This window comes from Blennius ocellaris (genome assembly GCF_963422515.1).
Source record: "Blennius ocellaris genome assembly, chromosome: 3".
In the NCBI taxonomy this organism is placed as follows: domain Eukaryota; kingdom Metazoa; phylum Chordata; class Actinopteri; order Blenniiformes; family Blenniidae; genus Blennius; species Blennius ocellaris.
In genome coordinates this window covers 5,686,511-5,708,238 of record NC_137652.1, presented here as the reverse complement: position 1 = coordinate 5,708,238, position 21,728 = coordinate 5,686,511, and the positions used below count along the sequence as shown (strand labels likewise).

At 44.3% G+C, this 21,728-nt stretch overlaps 1 protein-coding gene across 1 annotated transcript in view; it reads left to right on the top strand.

The window, feature by feature from the left end:
* LOC308148623 (uncharacterized protein) overlaps positions 1 to 19,958 on the top strand; it is a 47,261-nt gene extending 27,303 nt beyond the window's left edge. Inside the window, exons 10-27 of the mRNA XM_080520306.1 lie at positions 122 to 172; positions 276 to 486; positions 694 to 808; positions 3,036 to 3,107; positions 5,344 to 5,400; positions 5,987 to 6,036; positions 6,884 to 7,059; positions 11,148 to 11,227; positions 11,470 to 11,516; positions 11,856 to 11,970; positions 12,107 to 12,235; positions 12,548 to 12,742; positions 13,949 to 14,992; positions 15,540 to 16,010; positions 16,377 to 16,457; positions 16,744 to 16,781; positions 17,312 to 17,418; positions 18,675 to 19,958. Coding sequence (XP_080376432.1) covers positions 122 to 172; positions 276 to 486; positions 694 to 808; positions 3,036 to 3,107; positions 5,344 to 5,400; positions 5,987 to 6,036; positions 6,884 to 7,059; positions 11,148 to 11,227; positions 11,470 to 11,516; positions 11,856 to 11,970; positions 12,107 to 12,235; positions 12,548 to 12,742; positions 13,949 to 14,992; positions 15,540 to 16,010; positions 16,377 to 16,457; positions 16,744 to 16,781; positions 17,312 to 17,418; positions 18,675 to 18,736 — 3,101 coding nt within the window. The 3' untranslated portion in view covers positions 18,737 to 19,958. The remainder of the gene's footprint in view (positions 1 to 121; positions 173 to 275; positions 487 to 693; positions 809 to 3,035; positions 3,108 to 5,343; positions 5,401 to 5,986; positions 6,037 to 6,883; positions 7,060 to 11,147; positions 11,228 to 11,469; positions 11,517 to 11,855; positions 11,971 to 12,106; positions 12,236 to 12,547; positions 12,743 to 13,948; positions 14,993 to 15,539; positions 16,011 to 16,376; positions 16,458 to 16,743; positions 16,782 to 17,311; positions 17,419 to 18,674) is intronic.
* Positions 19,959 to 21,728: the final 1,770 nt, after the last annotated feature.

The window sequence follows — 21,728 nt, the reverse complement described above, 5'->3', positions numbered from 1 at the left end:
GACTCGAGTTATTGATTGCGTGTGAAGCAGAATCACCGTGCCGGTGTTAAACGACTGCAACAGTGCTGCAATTTGTGTGTCTGCGTACATCTCAATCAGCCTTTCTTCCTTTCTTTCGCAGATGACGACTATTCCGACACGTACAATGCAACATACGCGTTCATAAATAATGGTGAGAGCAGCAATTCCAATTACCAAAGTTTTGGTGAATAAACTTGTCTGGCTTTGGTGCGATCCTTTCCTTATCGCTCCTCTCTCTCTTTTCCCCCGAGCAGATGACTACGGCCTGTCCTCCAACGCCACCACCATGGTTCACCCGGCTCCCCGGACACACACGTACAGGCCTCTGTCCAAGAGCCCCTCGGACAACGGAGGCCACCTGGGGCCCCGTGACCCTTCGCCATCGCCCGTCCCCCCACCCCCTCCACCGATGCCGTCCCTCCTCCAGCTGAGAGCCAGAGACAGTGAGCGCGAGAAGGCAGACATGTAAGACCAACGGACCTCATTCGCCGCACCTCACCAATAGTGAGAGCCGAGGTCTTGATGAGTACGAGAAATACAAAATGGGATACGTACTTTTCAGCCGTTTAATTAGAAGCTGGTTGTGTTCGGCGCTGCTTGTGCTATACTGACGTCCATGTGAACGACCGGGTTGTATCCTGAGAAGCTGTGGCTTTGTTGTTCTTGCACCAGGAATGAATGGGGTCCTCCAGACAGGAAAGTTGATACACGAAAGTACCGAGCAGAGCCCAAGAGTATATTTGAATATGAGCCTGGGAAGTCCTCGATTTTGGAGCATGAGAGACCGGTGAGTGTTTTCCAAATCATTTTTCAATGAAAATCAAGTAAAACATTTAAAATGCTTGTTTTAGTCCTTTATCATTTAGGACTATGATAACAAAGAAATAATGTTTCTGCTCAGCTTTACTTTGAATCTTACTTAACTTACTGTCCATGTCTGAGATGTGTAACTGAATATTAGGCAGTGATTTTACAGGGATTGATGTACAAAAACAACTGGTTGGTTGAAGTGAGAATAGAGTTCAAAATATACCTTTCTTTCTTTCTGTCTGGTCGACTTCAATCTGTGATTATATCACGGGCCATTTCCTTCCATCAGGGACAAAGCGTGGGCAGTAAAAAGCGAATAATTTCTGCGCTGCGTCTTCCTGTAACTGTACTGGCTGTTAACTCCTGTGTGGGGTGAAGGACATGGCAGACAGTAGAGAAAATCACCATGTAAGGAGGCGGGGGTAAAAATAATAGACATGAGGTAGCTGTGATCAGGACAGATGAGGAGCCCTGCTCGACGAGTAAGAAAGAAAGAGCCTCTTGTGAAGCCCTCGCAGATGTTTAATGTGATGAGAGCAGTTTCAGGGCAATAATGCATGAGTCACATCCTCACAGACAAGAGGCAAAAAAAAACCGAGTAATCTGTCGAGAGTCACGTTGGCTAATGTCTTGTTTGTTCAGTACCTTTTTTTTTTTTTTTTCCATCAACCAATCGAAGAAAATCCTTGCTTCACATTTGATTTGGTACTCAGGTGTCACCACATGGAGGTCTTTTTCCCTCCACACACCTTTTCTTTTGACATGTTTTTGTGTTTATCTATTGTACATGTGTGACTGTCAGTTTCTGCTGCCGGCCTTATTTTTTTTCCAGGGTGAGTCATCTTACACTAAAACTGAAATCTCTTTTTGGAGGGAGATAGAACACTACTACACCTACAAAGCGTCTCCTGGCAGCGTTTCAAATGGCACGAGAACGCCGCTTTCATGTGGGAATAGGGTGAGGAAGAGCAGACAAACTGTCGAAGCACCATGCAGTTTATGTAACAACATAACTGGGAAAATGAAGTACAATCTATATTGTCTGTAAATAAACAAACAGAAGAATGTGCTTTTTCTGCTCAGACCTACAACTGCACAGAGTCAATTATTAACTTGGCTCACAGTGACGGCTGTGAAAATATTGCATTGATTTGCTTTATGTAAACAAAATTGTGGCACATTGGCTCAATATGAAAATGCATCTGCATCACATGGAGTAAGTATATCGAGTTCTGTTATCAATGACGTGACATTGACAGAGTTAATACTCTACTTCACGTTACATGTCGTACCTGCAACATCTTGCGAACGTTCCGTGGTATTTTTCAGCCGGTAATATTTGATGAGGGGACCCAAGTGTCGGTCATAATTCATATATGAAACATCCTCATCTCTACATTTCTTGTGGTAGATGTGCTCATGCTGGTTAGGTTTGACTTAGATTCAATCAAAGAGAGTTTTCTCATGTCATGGTGATCCAAGTTCAATCGTGTTATTAAAAAAATATATATTTATCATTCAGAAACGTGGAAGATTCATGTTGTCAAAACAAACGGCAGTGCAGAAGCTTTGCTTTGCAGTACAGTTACTTTTTTATGAAGGTTCATTTTACCTGTGTCTCAATCAGAATATCAAAGACTTTGGAAGTGATTCTCAACACTTGTATTTTCAGCCAACCAAAGCCAAAAAATGCAATAAGACCACTTTTCCAATCTGTGATTAGACAAAATATTACAGTGGAGACAAACAGCCCAACTGTCCACCCTAACAAACACACAAAGTGGAAGCAATGAGCAGGTTCATGATACTTTTCAGTGCAAATCCAATTTTGACAGCCTCAGACCAGGTAAATCCTCGGGCCCTGCATGACCTATGATTCTTCCCACCGGAGGTCCTGACACGAGTATTGGAACAACTGGTGTACATCCGTGACCTGGCTGTCTGTCTGACACTTCATAATCTGCACGATCGAAGATTTTAAAAGAAGCGCTAAATTGGTTTTTCATTGCCACTTTTTGTTCCCATGAAGCAGCAGCCTCAGTCTTCATCCTGTGCCCTGCTCCCTGTGCCACCTTTGCCCATTTCTAACCATGGGGTTCATGTCTCTCTTTGTGTGACACTTTTCCACGCCTCCTGTTCTTTCTGTCCTTCTCTACTCCCTCTCTCTCTCTCTCTCTCTCTCAATCGCTGTCATGCTTTCCCAGACCTATGATGACATAGATTTAGAGAACGAGCCTTGGTATAAGTTCTTTTCCGAGCTGGAGTTTGGGCGGCCGGTAAGTGAGGGCCTAGCTAGTCCCTCCACCACAACTCTGCCGTAGGCGTACACCCACTTTCTCCACCCCACCCAGGACTTTTTTTTTTTTTTCAATGTCTTCCAGTGTTAGACTGGGTGGGGTTAGTTGTTTGGGCATGTGGAATTTGTTTGGTGCTGTGACCCCCCTCCTCCTACACACACACACACACACACACACACCCTTGTGACGGCCTTTGGTTTGACTCTTTGTTGCTGTTTTGTGTTTTGGGGGGTCGGGTGACTAGCAGGCAGTAAAATGTTCTCACACACACAAATATGGACAATTTTATTTAAATTATTTCAGCATTTTGCTAAAATGAACATGAAGAAAAGGCAGTGTGCCGCAGATATGACCTGATATTAGCCGATCTTGATCATAACATCTAAACAGTTAATGCATCTCTTATTACATTTCCCTAAATGAACATCACTGCCCTAACAAACAGAATATGAGGTATTTTCGGCATCTTTTTTCACACACTGTCTCGCATCAGTTTCTCTGATTTTCATTAAGTCTACATAGTTGATCATTTAGTCATGCCTGCTGGTGTTTTTATCTCCACTTTTCGCCGTTCTTGAATGCCGAGTGTCTGTCAAGCTTAATGCTTTGGCGCCCTCTGCTGAATATATGTGGTAATGGAATCCCAGTGGCCCGGGGCAAGTCCGTCTTTCCTCCAGCCACAGATACAGGTTCATATTACCCCACACTGACTGAGTTACAGTGTCATCAGGGCACACCTCTGTCTATGCTTGACACCAAGTGATGGCTCAATAGGCTTTATTTTGAAACGTCAAGGAGAGAATTTCACATACTGAGCTGGCATCATTCCCGATGATGTTAAGCAGCGTATTGAGATTTCTGCCTGCACTGTTTGCTTCACTCACTAAGCCCTGAGAGCAGGGGTGTCAAACATACAGCCTGTTGGCCAAATTCGTCGAAATCCAGCATGCAGGAAGACACAGCAAGGTGTAAAAATGACAAAGGAGATCTCAACTGGAAAGACAGGAAATTGTGTTTCTAGTGTATTCAATGCAGAGAGCACCGTTTTAGTACAAAGTCGAAAACGTCACACACCAAAGCTGAGGGCTCAGTGGAGTCACAGCAGTAGCATTAGCATCAAAGGGACATTATTATAAAAAAAAAAAGTGCTTATTGTTTAATTTCAACTTGTTCTGATTTTGAGGGAACATACTGAATGAAAAGTAATTTCTTAAATATTGTATTTGTGCGCCTTTTTGCACTAAACCTAGGAGTTTGAGTTGTTCCACGATTTGTTAATAAAGGTTGTTACGCTGCAGTTTTACTGGACTGTATGCGGCTCCTGAACTCCACTGAGTTTGCCACCCCTGCCCTAAGAGTGTAGACGGTTTCTCTTCAAGCACCGACGGGTCAGCCAGGACTGAAACTCACCAGATGTTTTGTGTGTGAATGTTTCCCAAGGTATAAAGTCAGAATATGTTGGGACCGACCAGTTGCACTCGTTGATGTGCACCTGTAAGACAACACATGATCACGGCATTAGATTGTGCAGTGTGTTGCCGTCCCGAATAAACACATCACAGCTTGTGCTTCACTTGGCTTTCTGCTCACAGCCTGTTCTTATGCCCTGCATGTGTGTGTGGTGTGTGGTGTGTGGACACTTGTGAGTACTTGTGTGGCGTAAAGGTGAATTTGAGTCTTTTTTTATGTTGGTATCGACAGACTGGCTTTTTTCTGAAGTGCACAAAAGGACAAAGCAGAAATAGATCACAGTAGTGTGTGTGTGTGTGTGTGTGTGTGTGTGTGTGTGTGTGTGTGTGTGTGTGTGTGTGTGTGTGTGTGTGTGTGTGTGTGTGTGTGTGTGTGTGTGTGTGTGTGTGTGTGTGTGTGTGTGTGTGTGTGTGTGTGTGTGTGTGTGTGTGTGTGTGTGTGTGCGTGCGCGCGCGCGCGCGCGCGCTGCGCGCGCGCGCGCGTGTGCGCACATGCGCGACGTAAGTTAACTCTGAAAGAAAGAAGCACATGTGCAGTGAAGTAGTTTATCTGGTTGCTCAGATTCTCTAACGAGTGTCACTTTCTTCACATGTTTCCTGTTTTTGTTTTTTTATTTTGTTTTTTTGTTTTTGTTTTCTCCCCATGGTGTCACCACTGCTTCACCTTCACCTCATCTTCACCTTCCTCCTCCTCCTCCTCTTCTCCTCCTCCCCTACCTGCTCACTGCTGCTGCTTTGGGCTCAAGCCTCCTAAAAAACGACTGGATTATAATCCAGACATCTCCGCTCGCCAACGCATTGAGGTAATCTCACATTCATGAGTGTTTCAGAAATGTCAATTTCACAATTTCTAACCAATTGCTGGAATCAAAACAAGACTGTAATCTATTTGTTTTATATCATTGTTAAAGAAAATGTTTTTTTTTTTTTTATGTTTTTCGAGTTCAAGGTATAATTTTCTTTTAGGTTTTTAAAAAGCATTTGTTGTTTGATTGCAGCTGAGGGTTAGCATTTCCTCACTTTTGCCATCAAACACTATTGAGCATTTGTTACCACCAAGACCCACTCCAGCTGATCCACACCAGGTTTTGCGGGGCCACATTTGCCCTCTTAGCTCACAACATCCTTCGATCACCATTGTCATCATCTTTGAGAGCAGTCAAGACCGTGACCAGCTGCTCATCCTCGCTGCGTGCACCTGCGCCGGCGGTCCTCTCCTCGGTCAGGTGTGCCATGTGGAACCAGCGTCCGTCGCACCTCACACCGGGGGAGGGTTTTCAGCGTGGCACAGTAACAACCGCATGCAGGCTGTGCGTTGTGAGCTGCCCTGCCTCCAGTCTTTGTTCATGCGGGACTCACTTCTCTCTTTTGTTGTCTGCCCCATTTCAGACGTCTCTCCACATCGCTCCTGCTGACAAGGCTCCAGAGAGACCTGCGAGGTAACTGCTGTTTCTTTATTTTCCTCCGCATCAGCCCTCATCCCCCCCCTCCCCCCATCCCCTCAACGGCAGCCGTCCTTGTTGTGATTCAGCACAGCATTGAAACTCTGCGCTTTCTTGTCTTCACTCTGACGCAAAAAGCCCGCGTCTGCTATTAATGATGATTTGCAAGGATTACTGTTTATCTTCTTCAGCTTTTTGTTCCTGGTGGCAGGACACTTTGCATCTCTTTCTTGCTAACAGAGCCTGAATAAATTAACCTAGCAAATCTATTGATTCTGCCCTTTAGTTCTCATCCTTGGCTCAACCCCTCCCTCTTCTCCCCCTCAGTCTGCTCCCTTTCACCAATGGCCTGCTTATTCAGTCCATTTTCTTCGGTGAACAGAAAGGGCAGAATAGGGGGAGATGAATAGGCCAAGTAATTCATGTAAGTCACATTAAGCGCTTGGTCTGAATAGAGAAACCAGTTTTGTTGTCTTTTCCTCAGTAAAGTACCACACATCTGTTAATTAGGATGATCCTGAAAGCACTCCCAAAAGTTAAAATAGTAACTTTCTCTCAATCTGTAAATCACCATGAAGTCTGATGACAAAAAGTGTTTTAGTCAGCAATATCACATTCACAGAATTTACTTGCTTTTTTCTTTTTATCTTGCTCAAGCAAAAATGTCATTAGGAAAAATGGATTCTCTTGTAATTCATGATCGTTTAGCTCAAAATGTGTTCTGAACACATAAAAACGTAGACACATCGCAGCCTCACGACATTTATAGCCCCTCAATTCAATTATCCTTCTGCATCCTGTGTGCGCGGTTCTCAGAGCAGCTGCCTCAATGTCTGTGTCGTAGTGCTGCCAGCGACTACAGGAAGAGAAGGAAGTCGGAGCCTTCGAGTTCCCAAGTGAAAGCCCAGTCACAGAGCAGAGCGGTAGCTCCCTCTAAACCGGTGGATGCCTACAGACCCAGCAGCAGCCTAAAGAAACCCGTCATTCGCTCCTCACCATCCTCACCCTCCAGAGCCAAAGGTATACATTTATACACACACAAGTGTCTTCTTTCCTCGTGGAAATGTCTCTTTGTGTCTCTCTCTCCCCTCGTTTTCCCTCTTGTAGTCGCATCGACTGATACATTTCTCACAATACGATTTCTGCTGGTGTGGTTGTCAGTTCACCGATAGGTGGCAGTCTGAAGAAAAAAAAACAAACATCCAGCCATCTGTTTTCCATCCCATATCTTCCCTAAATATTCTCCCTCTCCCCACCTCTTCTGCAAGTTTTTGCTGTGCACGTTTGCTTAACCGGCTTTCCTCCTTCTTCTCTCTTACCACGCTGCTTTATATCGGACGTCTTGAAAGGTGGGGACGCATGCAACATGTATTTAAACAGTTTGACCTCCCCGGGTCCCTGTCAGGGCTCATTTCCACCCCCTGACCCGTGTGACCAGGCCCACTGCCGCGAGGATGCCAGCCAGGAGGGCAGCTCCTCCTCTAAGCAGTCCGGCTGTTGTACGAACAGTTGGCAGACAAAATGCCGGGACGCCGGGACGTGGAGCAGCGCCGAAGAGGCGCCTCCCCCCCCCACTGGCAAGCTCAAATCCCGCAGCTGCGATGACTTGCTCAACGACGGACATTCTGGTTCAGGTGGGCGCAACGCCACCCGCTCAGAAAGCGCCGGGTCGCTCTTGTGCGACGGGATCCCATCGACGCCGTCGGCCTCCACCCGCTCACTGCCGCGGCTCCACCGGCGACGGGCGCACGACTCGCCGGGCTTCCTCCAGCTCTATCGCAAGATGCACCAGATCGACCGAGCCCAGCTCATCCCGTCTGACGTCATCCGCTCGGTCCGGGCCCGCATCCTGGACCTGGAGCGCCAGCCTCACCTGCATCGACACCGCCTCTCTCCCTGGACGCCCTCCTGGGGCGTGGAAGTGCCACGTGATATGGTGCCAACTCGCATCACCGAATACGAGCGTCTCATTCAGAAGTCCAAATCCATGCCGAACCTGGGCGACGGTGAAGCGCCTTCGGGCACCACCACACCCGGAGGCTCGTCATCTCGAGCGAGCAGCGGTGGCGGTGGCACACCGAGCTTTCCGAAACGCCGCTTTTCCATCGAGTCATTACTGGAGGAAGACAATGGCAACGGTGGAGCAGCGCCTCACAGCATGGACCACTTGCATCGACCGCGCAGCCCCCCTGAAGGCCAGCCTCGAGTTGGGCCGGACCCCAGCCGGGGGCGGTCTTTTCCTCCCCCGCCAGTTCCCCAAGGCCCACAAGCCAATCCGGACTATTCTGACAGTGAACAAGATGCCATTGCGTCGGACCTCAGTGATTTCATTCAAGTGGAGGGCTCCTCTTTTTGCAGTGAGAGTGACTTTGACCACTGTTCTCTCACTTCCTCTGAGAGCCTGTACGGCTCCTCCACCCTCCATCACCACCACCACCACCACCACCTCCGTCATCACCACAACCACCACCATCCCGGTCACCAGAGCGTAGGTCAGAGCCAGGGCTACCAGCACCGCCACCTCATTAGCACCTGCAAAGGCCGCTGCCCAGCCTCATATACTCGTTTCACAACCATGCTGCGCCACGAGAGAGAGCGGGCTCGGCAGGAGCACCAGAGACCGTCGCAACAGGGCGGCAGCAGCCACTCCCTCATCCAGAGCTCACAATCCCAGCAAGCGATGTCCAAGTTGGCCTTCCTGGTCAGCCCAGTGCCTTTCCGCAGAAAAAAGGGCTCACCACCTACCTCTAGGAGAAGTGGCGGAGGTCGAGGTAGCAGACCCAAGTCCAAACAGGCTATTTATGAAGCACTAGATGCAGCGTTGCGAGACATTTACGAGCACATCCAAACGGAGAGAGGCCACAGAAGCGCCAGGCCCCCCGACGACAGCATCCTGAGGAGGATCCTGGCCGAACTGCTGCCAAATGTGCCTGAACGAAGTTCTTCTCTGCGGGGGAGGAAGGACTGCTGGCATGGGGGCCACACCTCTGCATCGCTGTACCCAGACGGGAGCCCCACGGGCTATGCCTCATATCGAGGGGAGTCCTCCACACCGCTGTTGCAGTCACCAAGGTTACAGTCGCCCGTCAGTGCCTGTTACGGACGACACTCGGAGGCCGCGACAAATAATGAATATGGAGAAGATCAGGGCAATGGAAATGGTCTCTGTTATTCAGGTGGAGATGATACACATTTTATATTTCAAATGTGAACATGTGCACCTTGTATTGTCTTCACTCATACTGACACACATGCATGCTCTCCAAAATGAATGAGCAAAGTACAGAAAGCAGGAAACTTGTGTTTGGTGCATTATTTCTTGGTTGTAACAATGCTTCTTGGTATTAAGTCTTTTGAAATCTTAGTTCCCCCCTTTAAAAATGGCCACAGTTAATTATTTGTTTGTAAGGAGAGATTCTTTGACCAGTGTCTGGGACCAGACCATGTCTTTCAAGATAAAAGCAGGGTTTATTAGATTCTATCTCCAGAGTTTAGGACTGGAGAAGTGGAGATCTGAAGCCCACTGAGCATTTGTGGGATCAGTTTGGGGTGTGCTGACTATTATGTCCTTTTCTTTATCAGAAATTTAAAAATCCAATCTACAAAACAACATCAAATAAGTGTACACATCCTACAAATGCCTGAAGTTGGCTCCATTTAAAAAGGGAAATATCTAGTGTTTACAGTGGTGTGAGAGTTGCTGCCAAGAAGCGTAATTCCAACAGAAAACACTATAAAACACAAGTTTCCTTATTTTTTTGTGTGCATTTTATATGAAGATATGCATCCTCAGTTGCATTTATTCATACATTTATTTAAGTGGTTCATTCAGTGTTGGCTGTGCCTCTGGCCCCGTTCTCATCAGAGGTCTGCAGACATTTTTATTTTTTTTTTCTCTCATTTTAACCCCCACATTTAGTTTGTTCAGTGTAAAATGGGAGGACCATGCCCTTTATATCTTTCAAAGGGTTTTTATTTGATATATTCTTATAGAAATGTTTGTCTTTGACTTTAGATTGAGCTAATTAGTTAAAACTAAGACATAGAAACCGTTTCATGTAAAAGACTTCCACTTAAGGCCAAGTGATATATAAGTTTAGCAAGCAGACGTGTTTTTATTGTAAAAAATAAATAAGATAAAACAAGTTTGTTCAAATGATGAACGGCATATTTTGAGATTTTTCTCAGGTTGTAAGACCGTCTCCTGTAAATTCCTTTTCTGTTCTCCTTTCCACTTACATTTCTATTTATGAGTTACCTCTTGGTGCAGCGTCATCACTGGCCACATTAAAATATTTATTCTTATTGCATTAGTTATTTTAATATCGTGTTCATGTGTTGCATCAGTATCGAAGGCAATCAACTCCCACATAATTTGTGGTTGTCCAAATACGAGTTGAGGTTAGAAAAGCACTGGATGAAAATGTGGTTCTGTTTCAGTTCATGTCTCAAATATTGAAGCAGACTATGATGCTTTCCTACAACGACTAAAGGGTTTCACGATTCAATTGCGAATACGTTAGATATTTCAAAAAAGTGAAAGGTTATTCTGTCTTTGATCTGTTTCTTTGAAAAAATAAGCCATTTTCTGTATAAAAAGTAGAAAATATACATATAGAAAATGTAATTTTGTAGTGACCGTTTACAGGTTGGAGTAAAGAAAGGTTCGTCAATCTGATTTATTTATGTTTTATTTCCTTGTTGGTATTTTTTTTTGTTTTTTTTTTTGGTTTTGAAGAGTCATCCTAATATTGCAGAATCATTTTCTTCCCCTCAAGCCATTTGTTTGTCTGTTACTTGTTTTTATCATATGTGTTGCTGCTTTATTCCCTTTGTTTCCATTGTTGTTCCTGTTATTTTGGATCGCATGTGTCTATCTGTGCTGTGCTGTGCTACAGGTTCGATCACTTTGTTTGTTTGTTTGTTTGTTTTTTCCTATGAAATGGAAATAAAATACATTTTGAACCTGAACTTTCATCCCCTCATTTACCTGTTGGAATGGCATCATTGCTGCATTTTTTTTATTTTTTTATTTTTTTGTATTGTTTTCTAATTGTTTGGCCTAATGGTGGTTACCATGGTAACTCATGTGTGTCTGCTCATCACAGACCAGGATGTCTCGAGGAGTTATTCCACCATGGACGGACGTCACACGCCACAAAGTCGAAGACCGACACCTGACAGAGAGGTACATCATTAATAATGTCTACTGTCTGGTCGTGTATCTTCAACATTCACTTTATTTTCTATCAATAGAAGAAGAACGGATAGAAGTTTGATAAAAAAAAAAAAAAAATCTCATCAAGAATTGTTTGTTTCTTCTTTTTTTTTGTTATGCCTGGTAATGCTTCCAATCTTTCTTTCATTCCACTCTTCTAGGTCTCCCATAAACAGATGACACAACTTATTCTGTTCTCTCTCCTCCATCAGAAACAGCCTGCAAGAGCCATTTATGATTTTAAGGCACAGACGGCTAAGTAAGTGACGAGCCGAGCACGAATGTCTGCGCATCAGAACTTCTCAACTGCTGCATAGCTATTTGCTTTCTGTTTGCATACACTTTCTATTATTATCTCAGAGAACTTGATTGTTGCTTCTTATCACCGCTCCTGGATGGCTTTCACTTTACCATTCGTTGTGCTCTTTAAGTGTATGCATGAAAAACATAGTGCTGGATGGTATTTTTTGGTTTTGTTTTACTGGCTGACATTACTTTACGCCGATGGCTGTTTATATGAAATTCCGTTCGGCTCCTGTCTTCTTGTTCCTGTAAAGTCCGTGGAGGTGCAGGCTTTGCTAATACCACTGTGTTACAGGGAGCTGACATTTAAAAAGGGTGATGCAGTGAACATCATCAGGCAGATAGACAACAACTGGTATGAAGGAGAGCACCGTGGTCGGGTGGGGATATTCCCCATATCATATGTAGAAGTAAGTGTGATGCCACTCTGTCAGTGCCACATGTTGCACACGTTTGCACCTTTTGCTGATTGGTATTGAAGCGGCCGGCACCCGATCTTGACTGCACACACACTTGTTGACGCGGTCTTTCCCCACACTTGTGCAGAAAATGGCGTCTACAGAGAAGCAGCAGCCAACCCGTCCTCCGCCTCCGGCGCATGTCAGAGAAATCGGAGAGGCAGTGGCTCGCTACAACTTTAATGCCGACACAAACGTGGAGCTCTCGCTACGAAAGGTAGCCATGTGGCATCCCTCCATCTTTTAGTATTTTACTTACCACTTTATTCAACTTCGGGTCGAACTGATATTCTGGGTGGCACGAAACACTGAAAGAACGGTTTTCTGTAAACTGGATGGTTATGTATCACTGTGTTTAATGATGGTCCTTTTTCTTTTTTCCACTTTAACGAGTTTATACTGGCCGCGACTTTTTCGTTCTTTAAAACTGAAAGAGATTTACGAGCTCAAATCCAAATGTTGGGAGTGAAATGTTGCGTTCCAGCTAATATTGGTGCCCGTTTTCTGTTTGTTTGTTGCACGTGTGCAGGGTGAGAGGGTCATTGTGATCAGGCAGGTAGATCAGAACTGGTACGAGGGGAAGATCCCAGACACAACGAAGCAAGGCATCTTTCCCGTGTCCTACGTCGACATCATCAAACGCTCCCCGGCCCGGAGCTCCTCCCACCTCATCGAGCCGCATGGCTACCCCAGCAGCAGGACGCCAAGTTCCACACCCACCAAGGTAGGGTGGCCTGTGATTAATGTGTTTGTCTGCACTCGCTGTGTTTTACACGCTCACTCCTTTTCTCAATCTCATTGAATTTATTTCTAATTGAGAGATCACATTGAAATTTACATGAACACTGAATGAAGTTATCAGATGGGTAAAAAGGTTTTTATGGACCAAAAATATCATCCCATTCAGTCTGTGGATCAATCCCATAATGTTTTTTTAAATTATTATCATTTATTAATTAATTTCAGGCGTGTAGCATTTCACACGTGTGCAGAGAAAATAGATCATCTATATTTAAACATACATATTACACACACTTATACATACACACATGTGCATACCTCGTATGTTAAAATAGCAGCTGTCTGTTTTTTTATGTTACATAACAGTCAAGCCTTTAAAATGTAAACAATCTGATGTGCCATTCTCATTGATTTGACACATTGTGAAGAGTTACACTACTTCCTCCATTGCATTCATTATTTCAACTAAACAATCAAATAAATGTTTATATGATGCAATTTCAAACCGATCAGGGCTCAAAAACATTATTTATTTCCCATGTAGCTGCAGCTGGTGTGTTTTAAGCTTAAAACTATTAGAATTAGAAATACTTAACAAGGCAGTGTTTCATGAATTGTTAGAATTCCACATCCAAAGTCCCCCAAAACCTCCCTTCAATTCCAGGGGAGCTATGCCAGTGTTTAAACGTGGGGTTTGACGGAAGGAGATAGACATTTTGAACAACATTTAAATGAAAAATAGGACAAAGATTAAAATAGTCAGCCTTCGTACAGTCATCTTTTTATAGCAAGTCATGTGACCGACCAGTCTCAAAGTAACCCAATTCATGGTGGTATCACACCAGATGCATTACATTACAATTTGTTTTTGTTTCACAAAATCAATAAATTATTCTTAATTTCAGCATTTGATATGTTGTCATTTTAAAGTTCATATTTAAAATGTTAGGGTTTCAACTTTTTAGATGTGTATTGTGCACACCCTTCCATTCACTGTGTTCAAACTGATTGCATCATTTTTGAATACAGAATGAATGTATGTGAATATACATGCAAGTTTGCATTGTTCATCTTTGAGAAGTCACACACACACACACACACACACACACACACTCACACGCTTGCTTTTCTTTGATCTGTTTTGATAAATCACCCTCTGTTACTCCTTTTTCATTTTACTCTCCTGGAGCCTTTCTATCACCCACCTCCACCTCCCGCCACCCACGACCTTCCCTCACCTCATCCCCTTCCGAGAAAGCTCGACCTCCACTCCATCACCTCCGAGTGGCTCTCCCTCACCCTGGGCCCTTCGGCTCCGGCTCGGTCCTTCGCCGCCACCCCAGCACCACCCACGCCGCCTCCGCTCCCCGCTGACTTTGCACTTTTCCACGCCACTCACCAGCCGAAAGCGCCCTCACCTGCACTGTCACAGAAGAGATTCACCCTCTCACCCCAGACAGTGTCCAGAACTCCCACTTTTCAAGAGAGGAGCTTTCCTTTGGCGCTGCCTTTTTCTCAACCGACCTCCCCTACTCCTCCTCCTCCTCCTTCTCTACCTGCTTCTCCCCCTCCCCCTCCCTCTCCTCTTCCTCTTCCCGCTCCTCATTCATCATTCATGCCTCCACTGCCTGCCTCTTTCTTTAGTTGTACTAGTGGCGGAGGGTTATTTATCACTGAAGCGCCCGCCACGTCAGAGGTTTTGTCCCGCGTAGAATCAGAGCCAACAAAGTCGGCCAGGCGCTCTCCACAGCCGCACAAATCCACCACGCATGCAGAGAAAGTCAGGAATGCACCCAACATCACACTCCAAGTGCAAGACCCTTACGACGAGCTGCTGTCCATGATTCTGGAGGATTCCGGCACCACAGACGACCGCAACGTTTCCAGGTCGCCTCCGGTACATTCTGCTCCAGCGAAGATGTCCACCGACTGCGAAAGCCGAAGATCTCGGCAGAAAGCCGACGGGCCGCCTCAGCCGTTGGCGAAACACCCAGCAGCGGAGTCGCACAGCGACTCCGGCAGCCTTTGGTTAGATTTGCAGGTTTACAAACCTGAAACAGTGGAGCCCCTGTCCGTCCCCCGGGATGAGCAGTCAAAACCTTTGAGTGGTGCTCAGAGACCGCCCTCGGGAAAAACAAAGGGATACACTGAATTGTTCATTGAGGAAGAGGAAGAAGCTAGTCAGGACAAAGACATGGACGTTAGCGCTTTAGATGAGAGACTCAGACCACAGGTAGAGCATGGTGTGCGCTGCATCCCGTGTGTGACACTGTTGCGGGTACCTGGAGGGGATATTGAGGAAAGTGTGTTCATCTTAGACAAATTACACTTGGATTGATGTATTTTATCTCTAAAGAGCAACAAAATCATGACCGTTCATGGGTTTTTCCAGCCATATTAGGAGCTTATTATACTAGTAAACAAGATTAAATTACAACTCGCCTCATCACAGTATGCAACCCGCATGATGAAAGATGCTGAGGAGTGTTTCTAACTTATTGGAGTCTGGATTGTAATTCAATTATAATAGTCTTATGCTATTTCTACAGTTTTAAATCAAGGGAAGGTGTTTGGTGTTTTTATTGGCATGTTTCTTTGCTTTTTGCAGTTAGATTTCATTCATTTCATCTCTTGTGACTTTGTTGGTGGGATTCCTCCATGTCCCTTTTGGGGTTCAATGACATACAAATACACGATCAACACACGATTTCAAGCTTTGTAGAGTTCACCTGTCATGTGGTTCAGCTTCAGTATTCATGTGTATGTTTTTACCCCCGTAGGCTGAAGTCGCTCCTCCTCCTCCTCCTCCTCCTCCTCCCACTCCCACACTGACACAGTTTCCTCACCCTAGTCTCACCTCATCATCCACACCCCTGCCGCTGACCTCTGCGCTCCCCCCCTCTCCGCCCTCCGCCTCGCCTCTGTCGCCCCCCTCCCGGTCAAAGCAGCCTGACCGGAGCGCCTTGCCCCCCTGCCCCCCTCTCTCCCCTCGGCCTCCGTCCCTTCCGCAGCTCTCAACATCCCCTCTGCCTCCACTCTCCCCCGCTGTCTCACCGCCCCCCCCGCTCCTCCTCCAGTCTCACCCCGCAAGCTCTCCCTCGCTCCCTCGCTCAGTCACGCCCTCAGAGTCTCCTGTTCCCCTTCCTCCCATTTCTCCCCCTAAACCTGTCTCTCCTCCCCCCTCCACGCCACGCTCCCCCCCGAACCCTCACGCCGCGCCTCATCCAGGACGCAGGTCCCCTAAGGTGAAGGTAAACGTGGCGGCGGTGGCTTTTGGTTGCGATCAGAATTGTGTGGTTGAGATTTGGTCTGACGGCTACAACTGAAGAATGTTTGGATTTTCATTAAGCGGACGATTTAAAAACTAAATCAACAACTTGAATAAGTGTGTGGTACACTAACCCAGCGTATTAATGCCTGAGTAGCAGCAGAGTGACGTATGGCGCATGCCCCAGTGACTGTAAATAAGCAAGTGCGGGCGGCGTCCTCCGGTCCGTCGGCATGTTGATGGATGTTGTTTTACAGCATGTCGTTAGACTTTGTTGGACGTGTTCGGCTTATAAACCGCCGTGTGAGGTTATAGGCGTGTCGCCTCTGGTCTTTCTGCTGTGAAGCAGGATCCGGTTGTCGGTGGTAAACCTCCTCGTAGCCCCATCCTGACCCGGAGGTCCTACCTGTCACCCGTTAGAGGTCGAAGGGTAGGAGGGCATGCCTTCATTCAACCATGCTCCCACTGCACTGCTGTCTCTGAGAGAAGGAAAAATCATTCATTCATAACTGATCACTCAACGCTTTGCCTTACATCTTCACAATACTCCCGTCATACGTTTTAAGAAGCAAATGTTGTCATTTCAAATACCAAAAACAAGTCCATTACTCAAACTTTTGACAAAAGTTTCACAATTTCTTTTCCATTTTTTTTTTTTTTCTTTTTCCATTTTGGTTAATTGTCTGTTTCTTTCTTTCTTTCTTTATTTTATTCAGCGATTAGTTCAGGATGCACTCCACGGTGGAGGAGAGCCGTAAGTGACATTCATTTTCACTTTTTTTGTTTTTGTTTTTTAAATGAACACAGATCAGCCATAATTATATGAGCAGCATGGGCAATGTGGATGATCTGCATGAGTTTAATATCAGACACCAGCGTGAGCTACATTAATTTGTATGTTGATCGGACCACACTGGTCACTCATGCACTTCTTTTTTCTTTTTTTTTTGGTCTATAGGCCACTGAAGGTTTCATGAATGCCTCACAGGTGTTGCATTTTTGGAGACTGATGCAATAGACTTATTTTTCTGCTTTGAAAACATCAACTTTGAGAAAAAATGTTTAAAAAAATGTCCCACAAACTACCAGGTGTCGGTGCTCGTAGTGTTTTATCCGATCTGTTCTTATTGGATTCTAAAGATTCAGATGAATTATTAATATCGTCATTGTTGAAAAATGTATGAAGGCTGAGATACTGTCGAGATAACGAAAAACATTACTGATGCACAATATATGTTATGTCCATATATTATGGTAAATAATCACTTTTCATCCATCATCTAGATTCCAGGCTCTGTACACCTATATGCCTCGCAACGACGACGAGCTGGAGCTGAGGGAGGGAGACATCGTTGACGTGATGGAGAAGTGTGACGATGGCTGGTTTGTTGGTGAGATTTCTTTTTCGTTGGAACGGATTTTTCCAAAAAATTACCCCACGTCGACAAAAATGAACATTGTCCGTCATGTTCCATTCAAGTTTCATTAAAAAGGCAGCGTGCAGGTGTTCAGTGATGGGAAATTGAACAAATTGTCAATTAAAACAACTGCAATAGAAAAAAGAAAAATACATGAAAGCCGTAGCAACAGAGTTGTTTTAAGTTGTTGTGTTTACTGCTGTAAACAATATTCTTTTAGGCCCTGATTCAAAATAGCTGAGAGGTTTAGCAGAAAGTCCATTCCACATTGTGAAAGTATAGAAACTAGGTGCCGCTTCCCATGGGAGTAGTTTCTTCACCATGTGATGTTTGTGGCTTGAACTCTTACTTGTTTTTTTTTAGTATTTCTATTTAATCACCTGACACTGTGAATTTGTATCATTCAGAAACAAACTCCTCCTTGAAGGCCTCCTTTAATTTCGAGTATGAATATGTTGTTCGTCCACTGTGACTGTTTGAGTCACGGGGCATGTTCTTAAAATAGTACCACAAAGATCTCAAATTGTCTTTAATTCTGTTGCAGTTCTTTATGAATCGACAACATTTTCATATCAGTACAAATTAAATGACAATATAGAATGGAGACACTATGATATAGAAATGTTTTATGTCAATAAATTCTGGCCTTTTATTCTTCAGGACAACCGAAACACATATTCCTTTGTATAAGTCCATAACCTTTAAAAAGCTCTCAATTTGAAAAAGGTTAAAATATACATACCACCTCGTCAAAAAGAGCTTTTTTTTTTTTTTTTTTCAGGCCAGGATAGGTTTTCTTCAACACTTTAAAAAAGAGCAAGCCCCAGCCCAGTAACAGAGTGTCAGTCCAGTTGTCCCCGGTTGAAACTGAGCTGTGAAAAAAATCTGTATCAGCAGCCCCACGTCAGCCTGGCCTCCTCACACCGTCGCGCTATAAACTAGACAAAAAATTACCAGTCGCAGATTAAGTGTCATTTCACCGCCACTCTTTGACCAATGCTGAACTCCAACAACCCCATTACGGCAAAGTGAAACACTTTAAACATCTTCAAATCGTGTTTGATCTCCACATTTGGCTCATTTCCAGAATCTCCTGTCCGGTAATAGTTACAGTTGCTGCAGCCAAGTTTCTGCCCGTGTTTCAAGCTCTGACGGTCTCCTTTTATCTCTCTCTCTCTCTCTCTCTCTCTCTCTCTCTCTCTCTCCCTCCCTCTCTCCCTCTCGTGAAGGGACCTCTCGAAGGAGCAAATTGTTTGGAACCTTTCCAGGAAACTACGTGAAGCAGCTATAATAATTCCAGGCTCCTCCCCCTCCTCCACATCGCTCTCTGACGCGTCCATCGCCTTTGGCACAGCAGCCACAGGACACCCACAGAAACCTGCCACACATCGTTTGCGCGTGTGTGTGTGTATATGTGTGTGTGCGTGCGTGTGTGTATACGTGTGGCTCGTCGGCTTCACACAGACTATTTAGCTCCAACTAGCCATTCTTTAATGGACGACTTCAGTGAAACGATATTGATTTTTAATCGTATCTTTTTACTCTTATTTTTTTTTCTATCAAGGAAAAATCCCAAATCTGTACCCCCCCCCGTCACTGACCTTTATCTTTTAACTGCGATGGAAAGATGCTGTTGGACTTCAGTGACATTTTCCTTTCTACTTTAAATATTTAAGAGCAATGAGATCACCAGAACCACTTTCTTTCTTTTGTTTTTCCGCCACTTTTCAAGTTTTCTCGCACTTCTTACGGCGTGTTTCTGTGTTCAGTGACAAACACCCCCCCCAAAGAATGCAGAATGTTATAAAAGCAGTATTGTGTGAGCAGGACAGTTGTGTGAGCTGCTCCGGGGGACTCGGGGCCAACCTCTCGCCTCACTGTGCCAGGTAAAACCACGCTACTCCCCACAGTTCCATGTGGAAGAGACTGTGCATGTTTCCAATGTGAGGTGTCTCGCAAAGGTTTTTGGACGAGCATCAAGTCGTAACCGTTTCAAACACGTTCAGTATCACTGCTGTACCGGCCATCGGAACCCGCTGTACGATTACAATACGAGGACATCTTCAACTTGTGTCATTTTCACATTAGGATTGATGCACTTTAACAAAACGTGAACACAGATCAGCTTTGTTTCCAGCCTCACCTCAGATTTTTACACACGACACGTTACTCTTGGGGGCTTCAGGGCTCGTAGACGCATGTAGAAAGTGTTGCTGACATTCATATTTATTAGAGGACGGAGACTGATCACACCGTGCTGTAAAATGATTTTAGTGAATATGGAACACCGTGTTGCTTTTTTTTTCTTTTCTTTTTTTTTTTAACATTTTACCAGCACCTACCTACGTTTGAGAGATTTGTTCTGTTATCGTCGTGTGTCATTGTCTGCATAGGTTCACAGAGCGACAGATGATGATTCAATAGGCTGTAATAAACAAAATGAATCGAAAATATTTAGATACGTGAAGAAGAGTTTTGTGAAGAACTTCAGTCATGTAATGGAGTTGGGGGGGGGGGGGGGGGGGGGGTTCGGAAAAAGACATTTGGTCTTATTTCAAGAAAAAAAAAAAAAAATCAGGTCTTCAGAGTGACTTGTGTATTCTTGTGTGGAATAATTTGGCGATCTCTATCTTGGCATGTCATATTCATCATGATCCATGTTTATCTGGTTTTTCTGTTTATTTTTTTTTGTCATCTTGTGTTTCACCAAAAATAGACACTGACAACAAAACAAATGTTAAAGCACCTTAACGTTGTGTTCTCATTCATTGTCCTTCACTTCGCTCCTGTCACTCACTATTTCAGCTGGTGTGTGTGTGTGTGTGTGTGTGTGTGTGTGTGTGTGCGTGTGTGTTTTTGTAAGTCTTTTGTATGACAGCTTTAAAATGGCCAACATCCACTTGCTTATTTGCTTTATAAAGTCAGCTTTTTGTCACCCGCCATCACATTTGGTTTCCTTTCTTTCCTCATCGGTGGTGCTAATCTCCACAGCTCTGAAAGCTGTTGTTGTAGCCGGGCTTATAGGCATTTTGTTTTGTTTTCTCTCGCTCTCTCTCTCCCTTCTCACTTTGGCTCAAGTGATTAGTTCCGCTATGAGTCTGTGAGCTATTTAAACTGAAGTTACTGTAGGTAGATTTGAGTTGGTGACTGCTGCCTTACGTCCAGCTCAATCATTTAATAGCCATGTGTATGTAAACCTCTGTGATGCAAAAAAATATATATATATCACTAATAAATAATTTATGCATATGTAGTCTAGAAAACACCAAGAAAGTGTATGAAAGTGTGCAGAGAACATGATCACAAACCCTCCAGAAGGCCGCTCGCCTGCCTTTGATACAACAGATTTGGAATGAAGGTGTGAATTTGACTCCTGGTTTGTTTATACGTGTAATGAAAATGTAAATCTTCTATGTTATTCATGGTAATATCAAACTTTAATGCACACTCTTGGACCTAAGTATTTCTACAATATCTTAGCATTTGTTGGATGATTTTATGGGGCTGTATTGCTAATAAAAAAAATCCAGCTGGTAGACGAAATACTTTTTAATTATTTCTGTTTGTTGGGATTAACAGAGAAAATCTTTTTAACATGTGTTTCCAGTTGCACAAGTCAACCGGTGGTGGTAACATGCAGGACAAGAAAGAGGTGTTTCAGCGACATTTTCAATGTTAAAAACGTAACCCTTTTTTATCATCCATGGGCATTTTGGGACATTTCTTAGATGACACCTCCGCTTCCCCACAATCTCAGACTCAAACTTTACCCCAGTAAAGAGAGTAGATGGTTCTTTCAACGCAGTCCTACAAAGAAAAAAATATATAACATGTTCTCAAATGTACATACAGATGCATGGCACCGCAAGAACAAAATTTGAATTAGATCCCATTTCTCTTCAGGTTGAATTTTTTCAATTGTCTGCCAGATTTAATAAGACCTTTTGATTTACAGGATGGTGTTAGATGTTGTTGAAATCTGAAAGCAATGAAAGCACAATTTGTTGTGCTGTCTGATATATATCTTCATATATAGTCTGCATCTGTTCTACTTATTTTGTACTGAAGCCTATTTCATGGTTAACTCCTATGACAATGGGTTGTATTAATTTATTAGTTCTACTCTCCGGTAAATTTACAGGGGACAAAGTCCTACTGGGAAAAATGGAACCTCTGACCCTCCCATGTTTTCTAAAAACACCCCGCACTTGGAAAACCTCACCATTAACGCATAAACATGATCAACTTCAGTCATTTCCATCTTTTATACTGACTTCATCCAC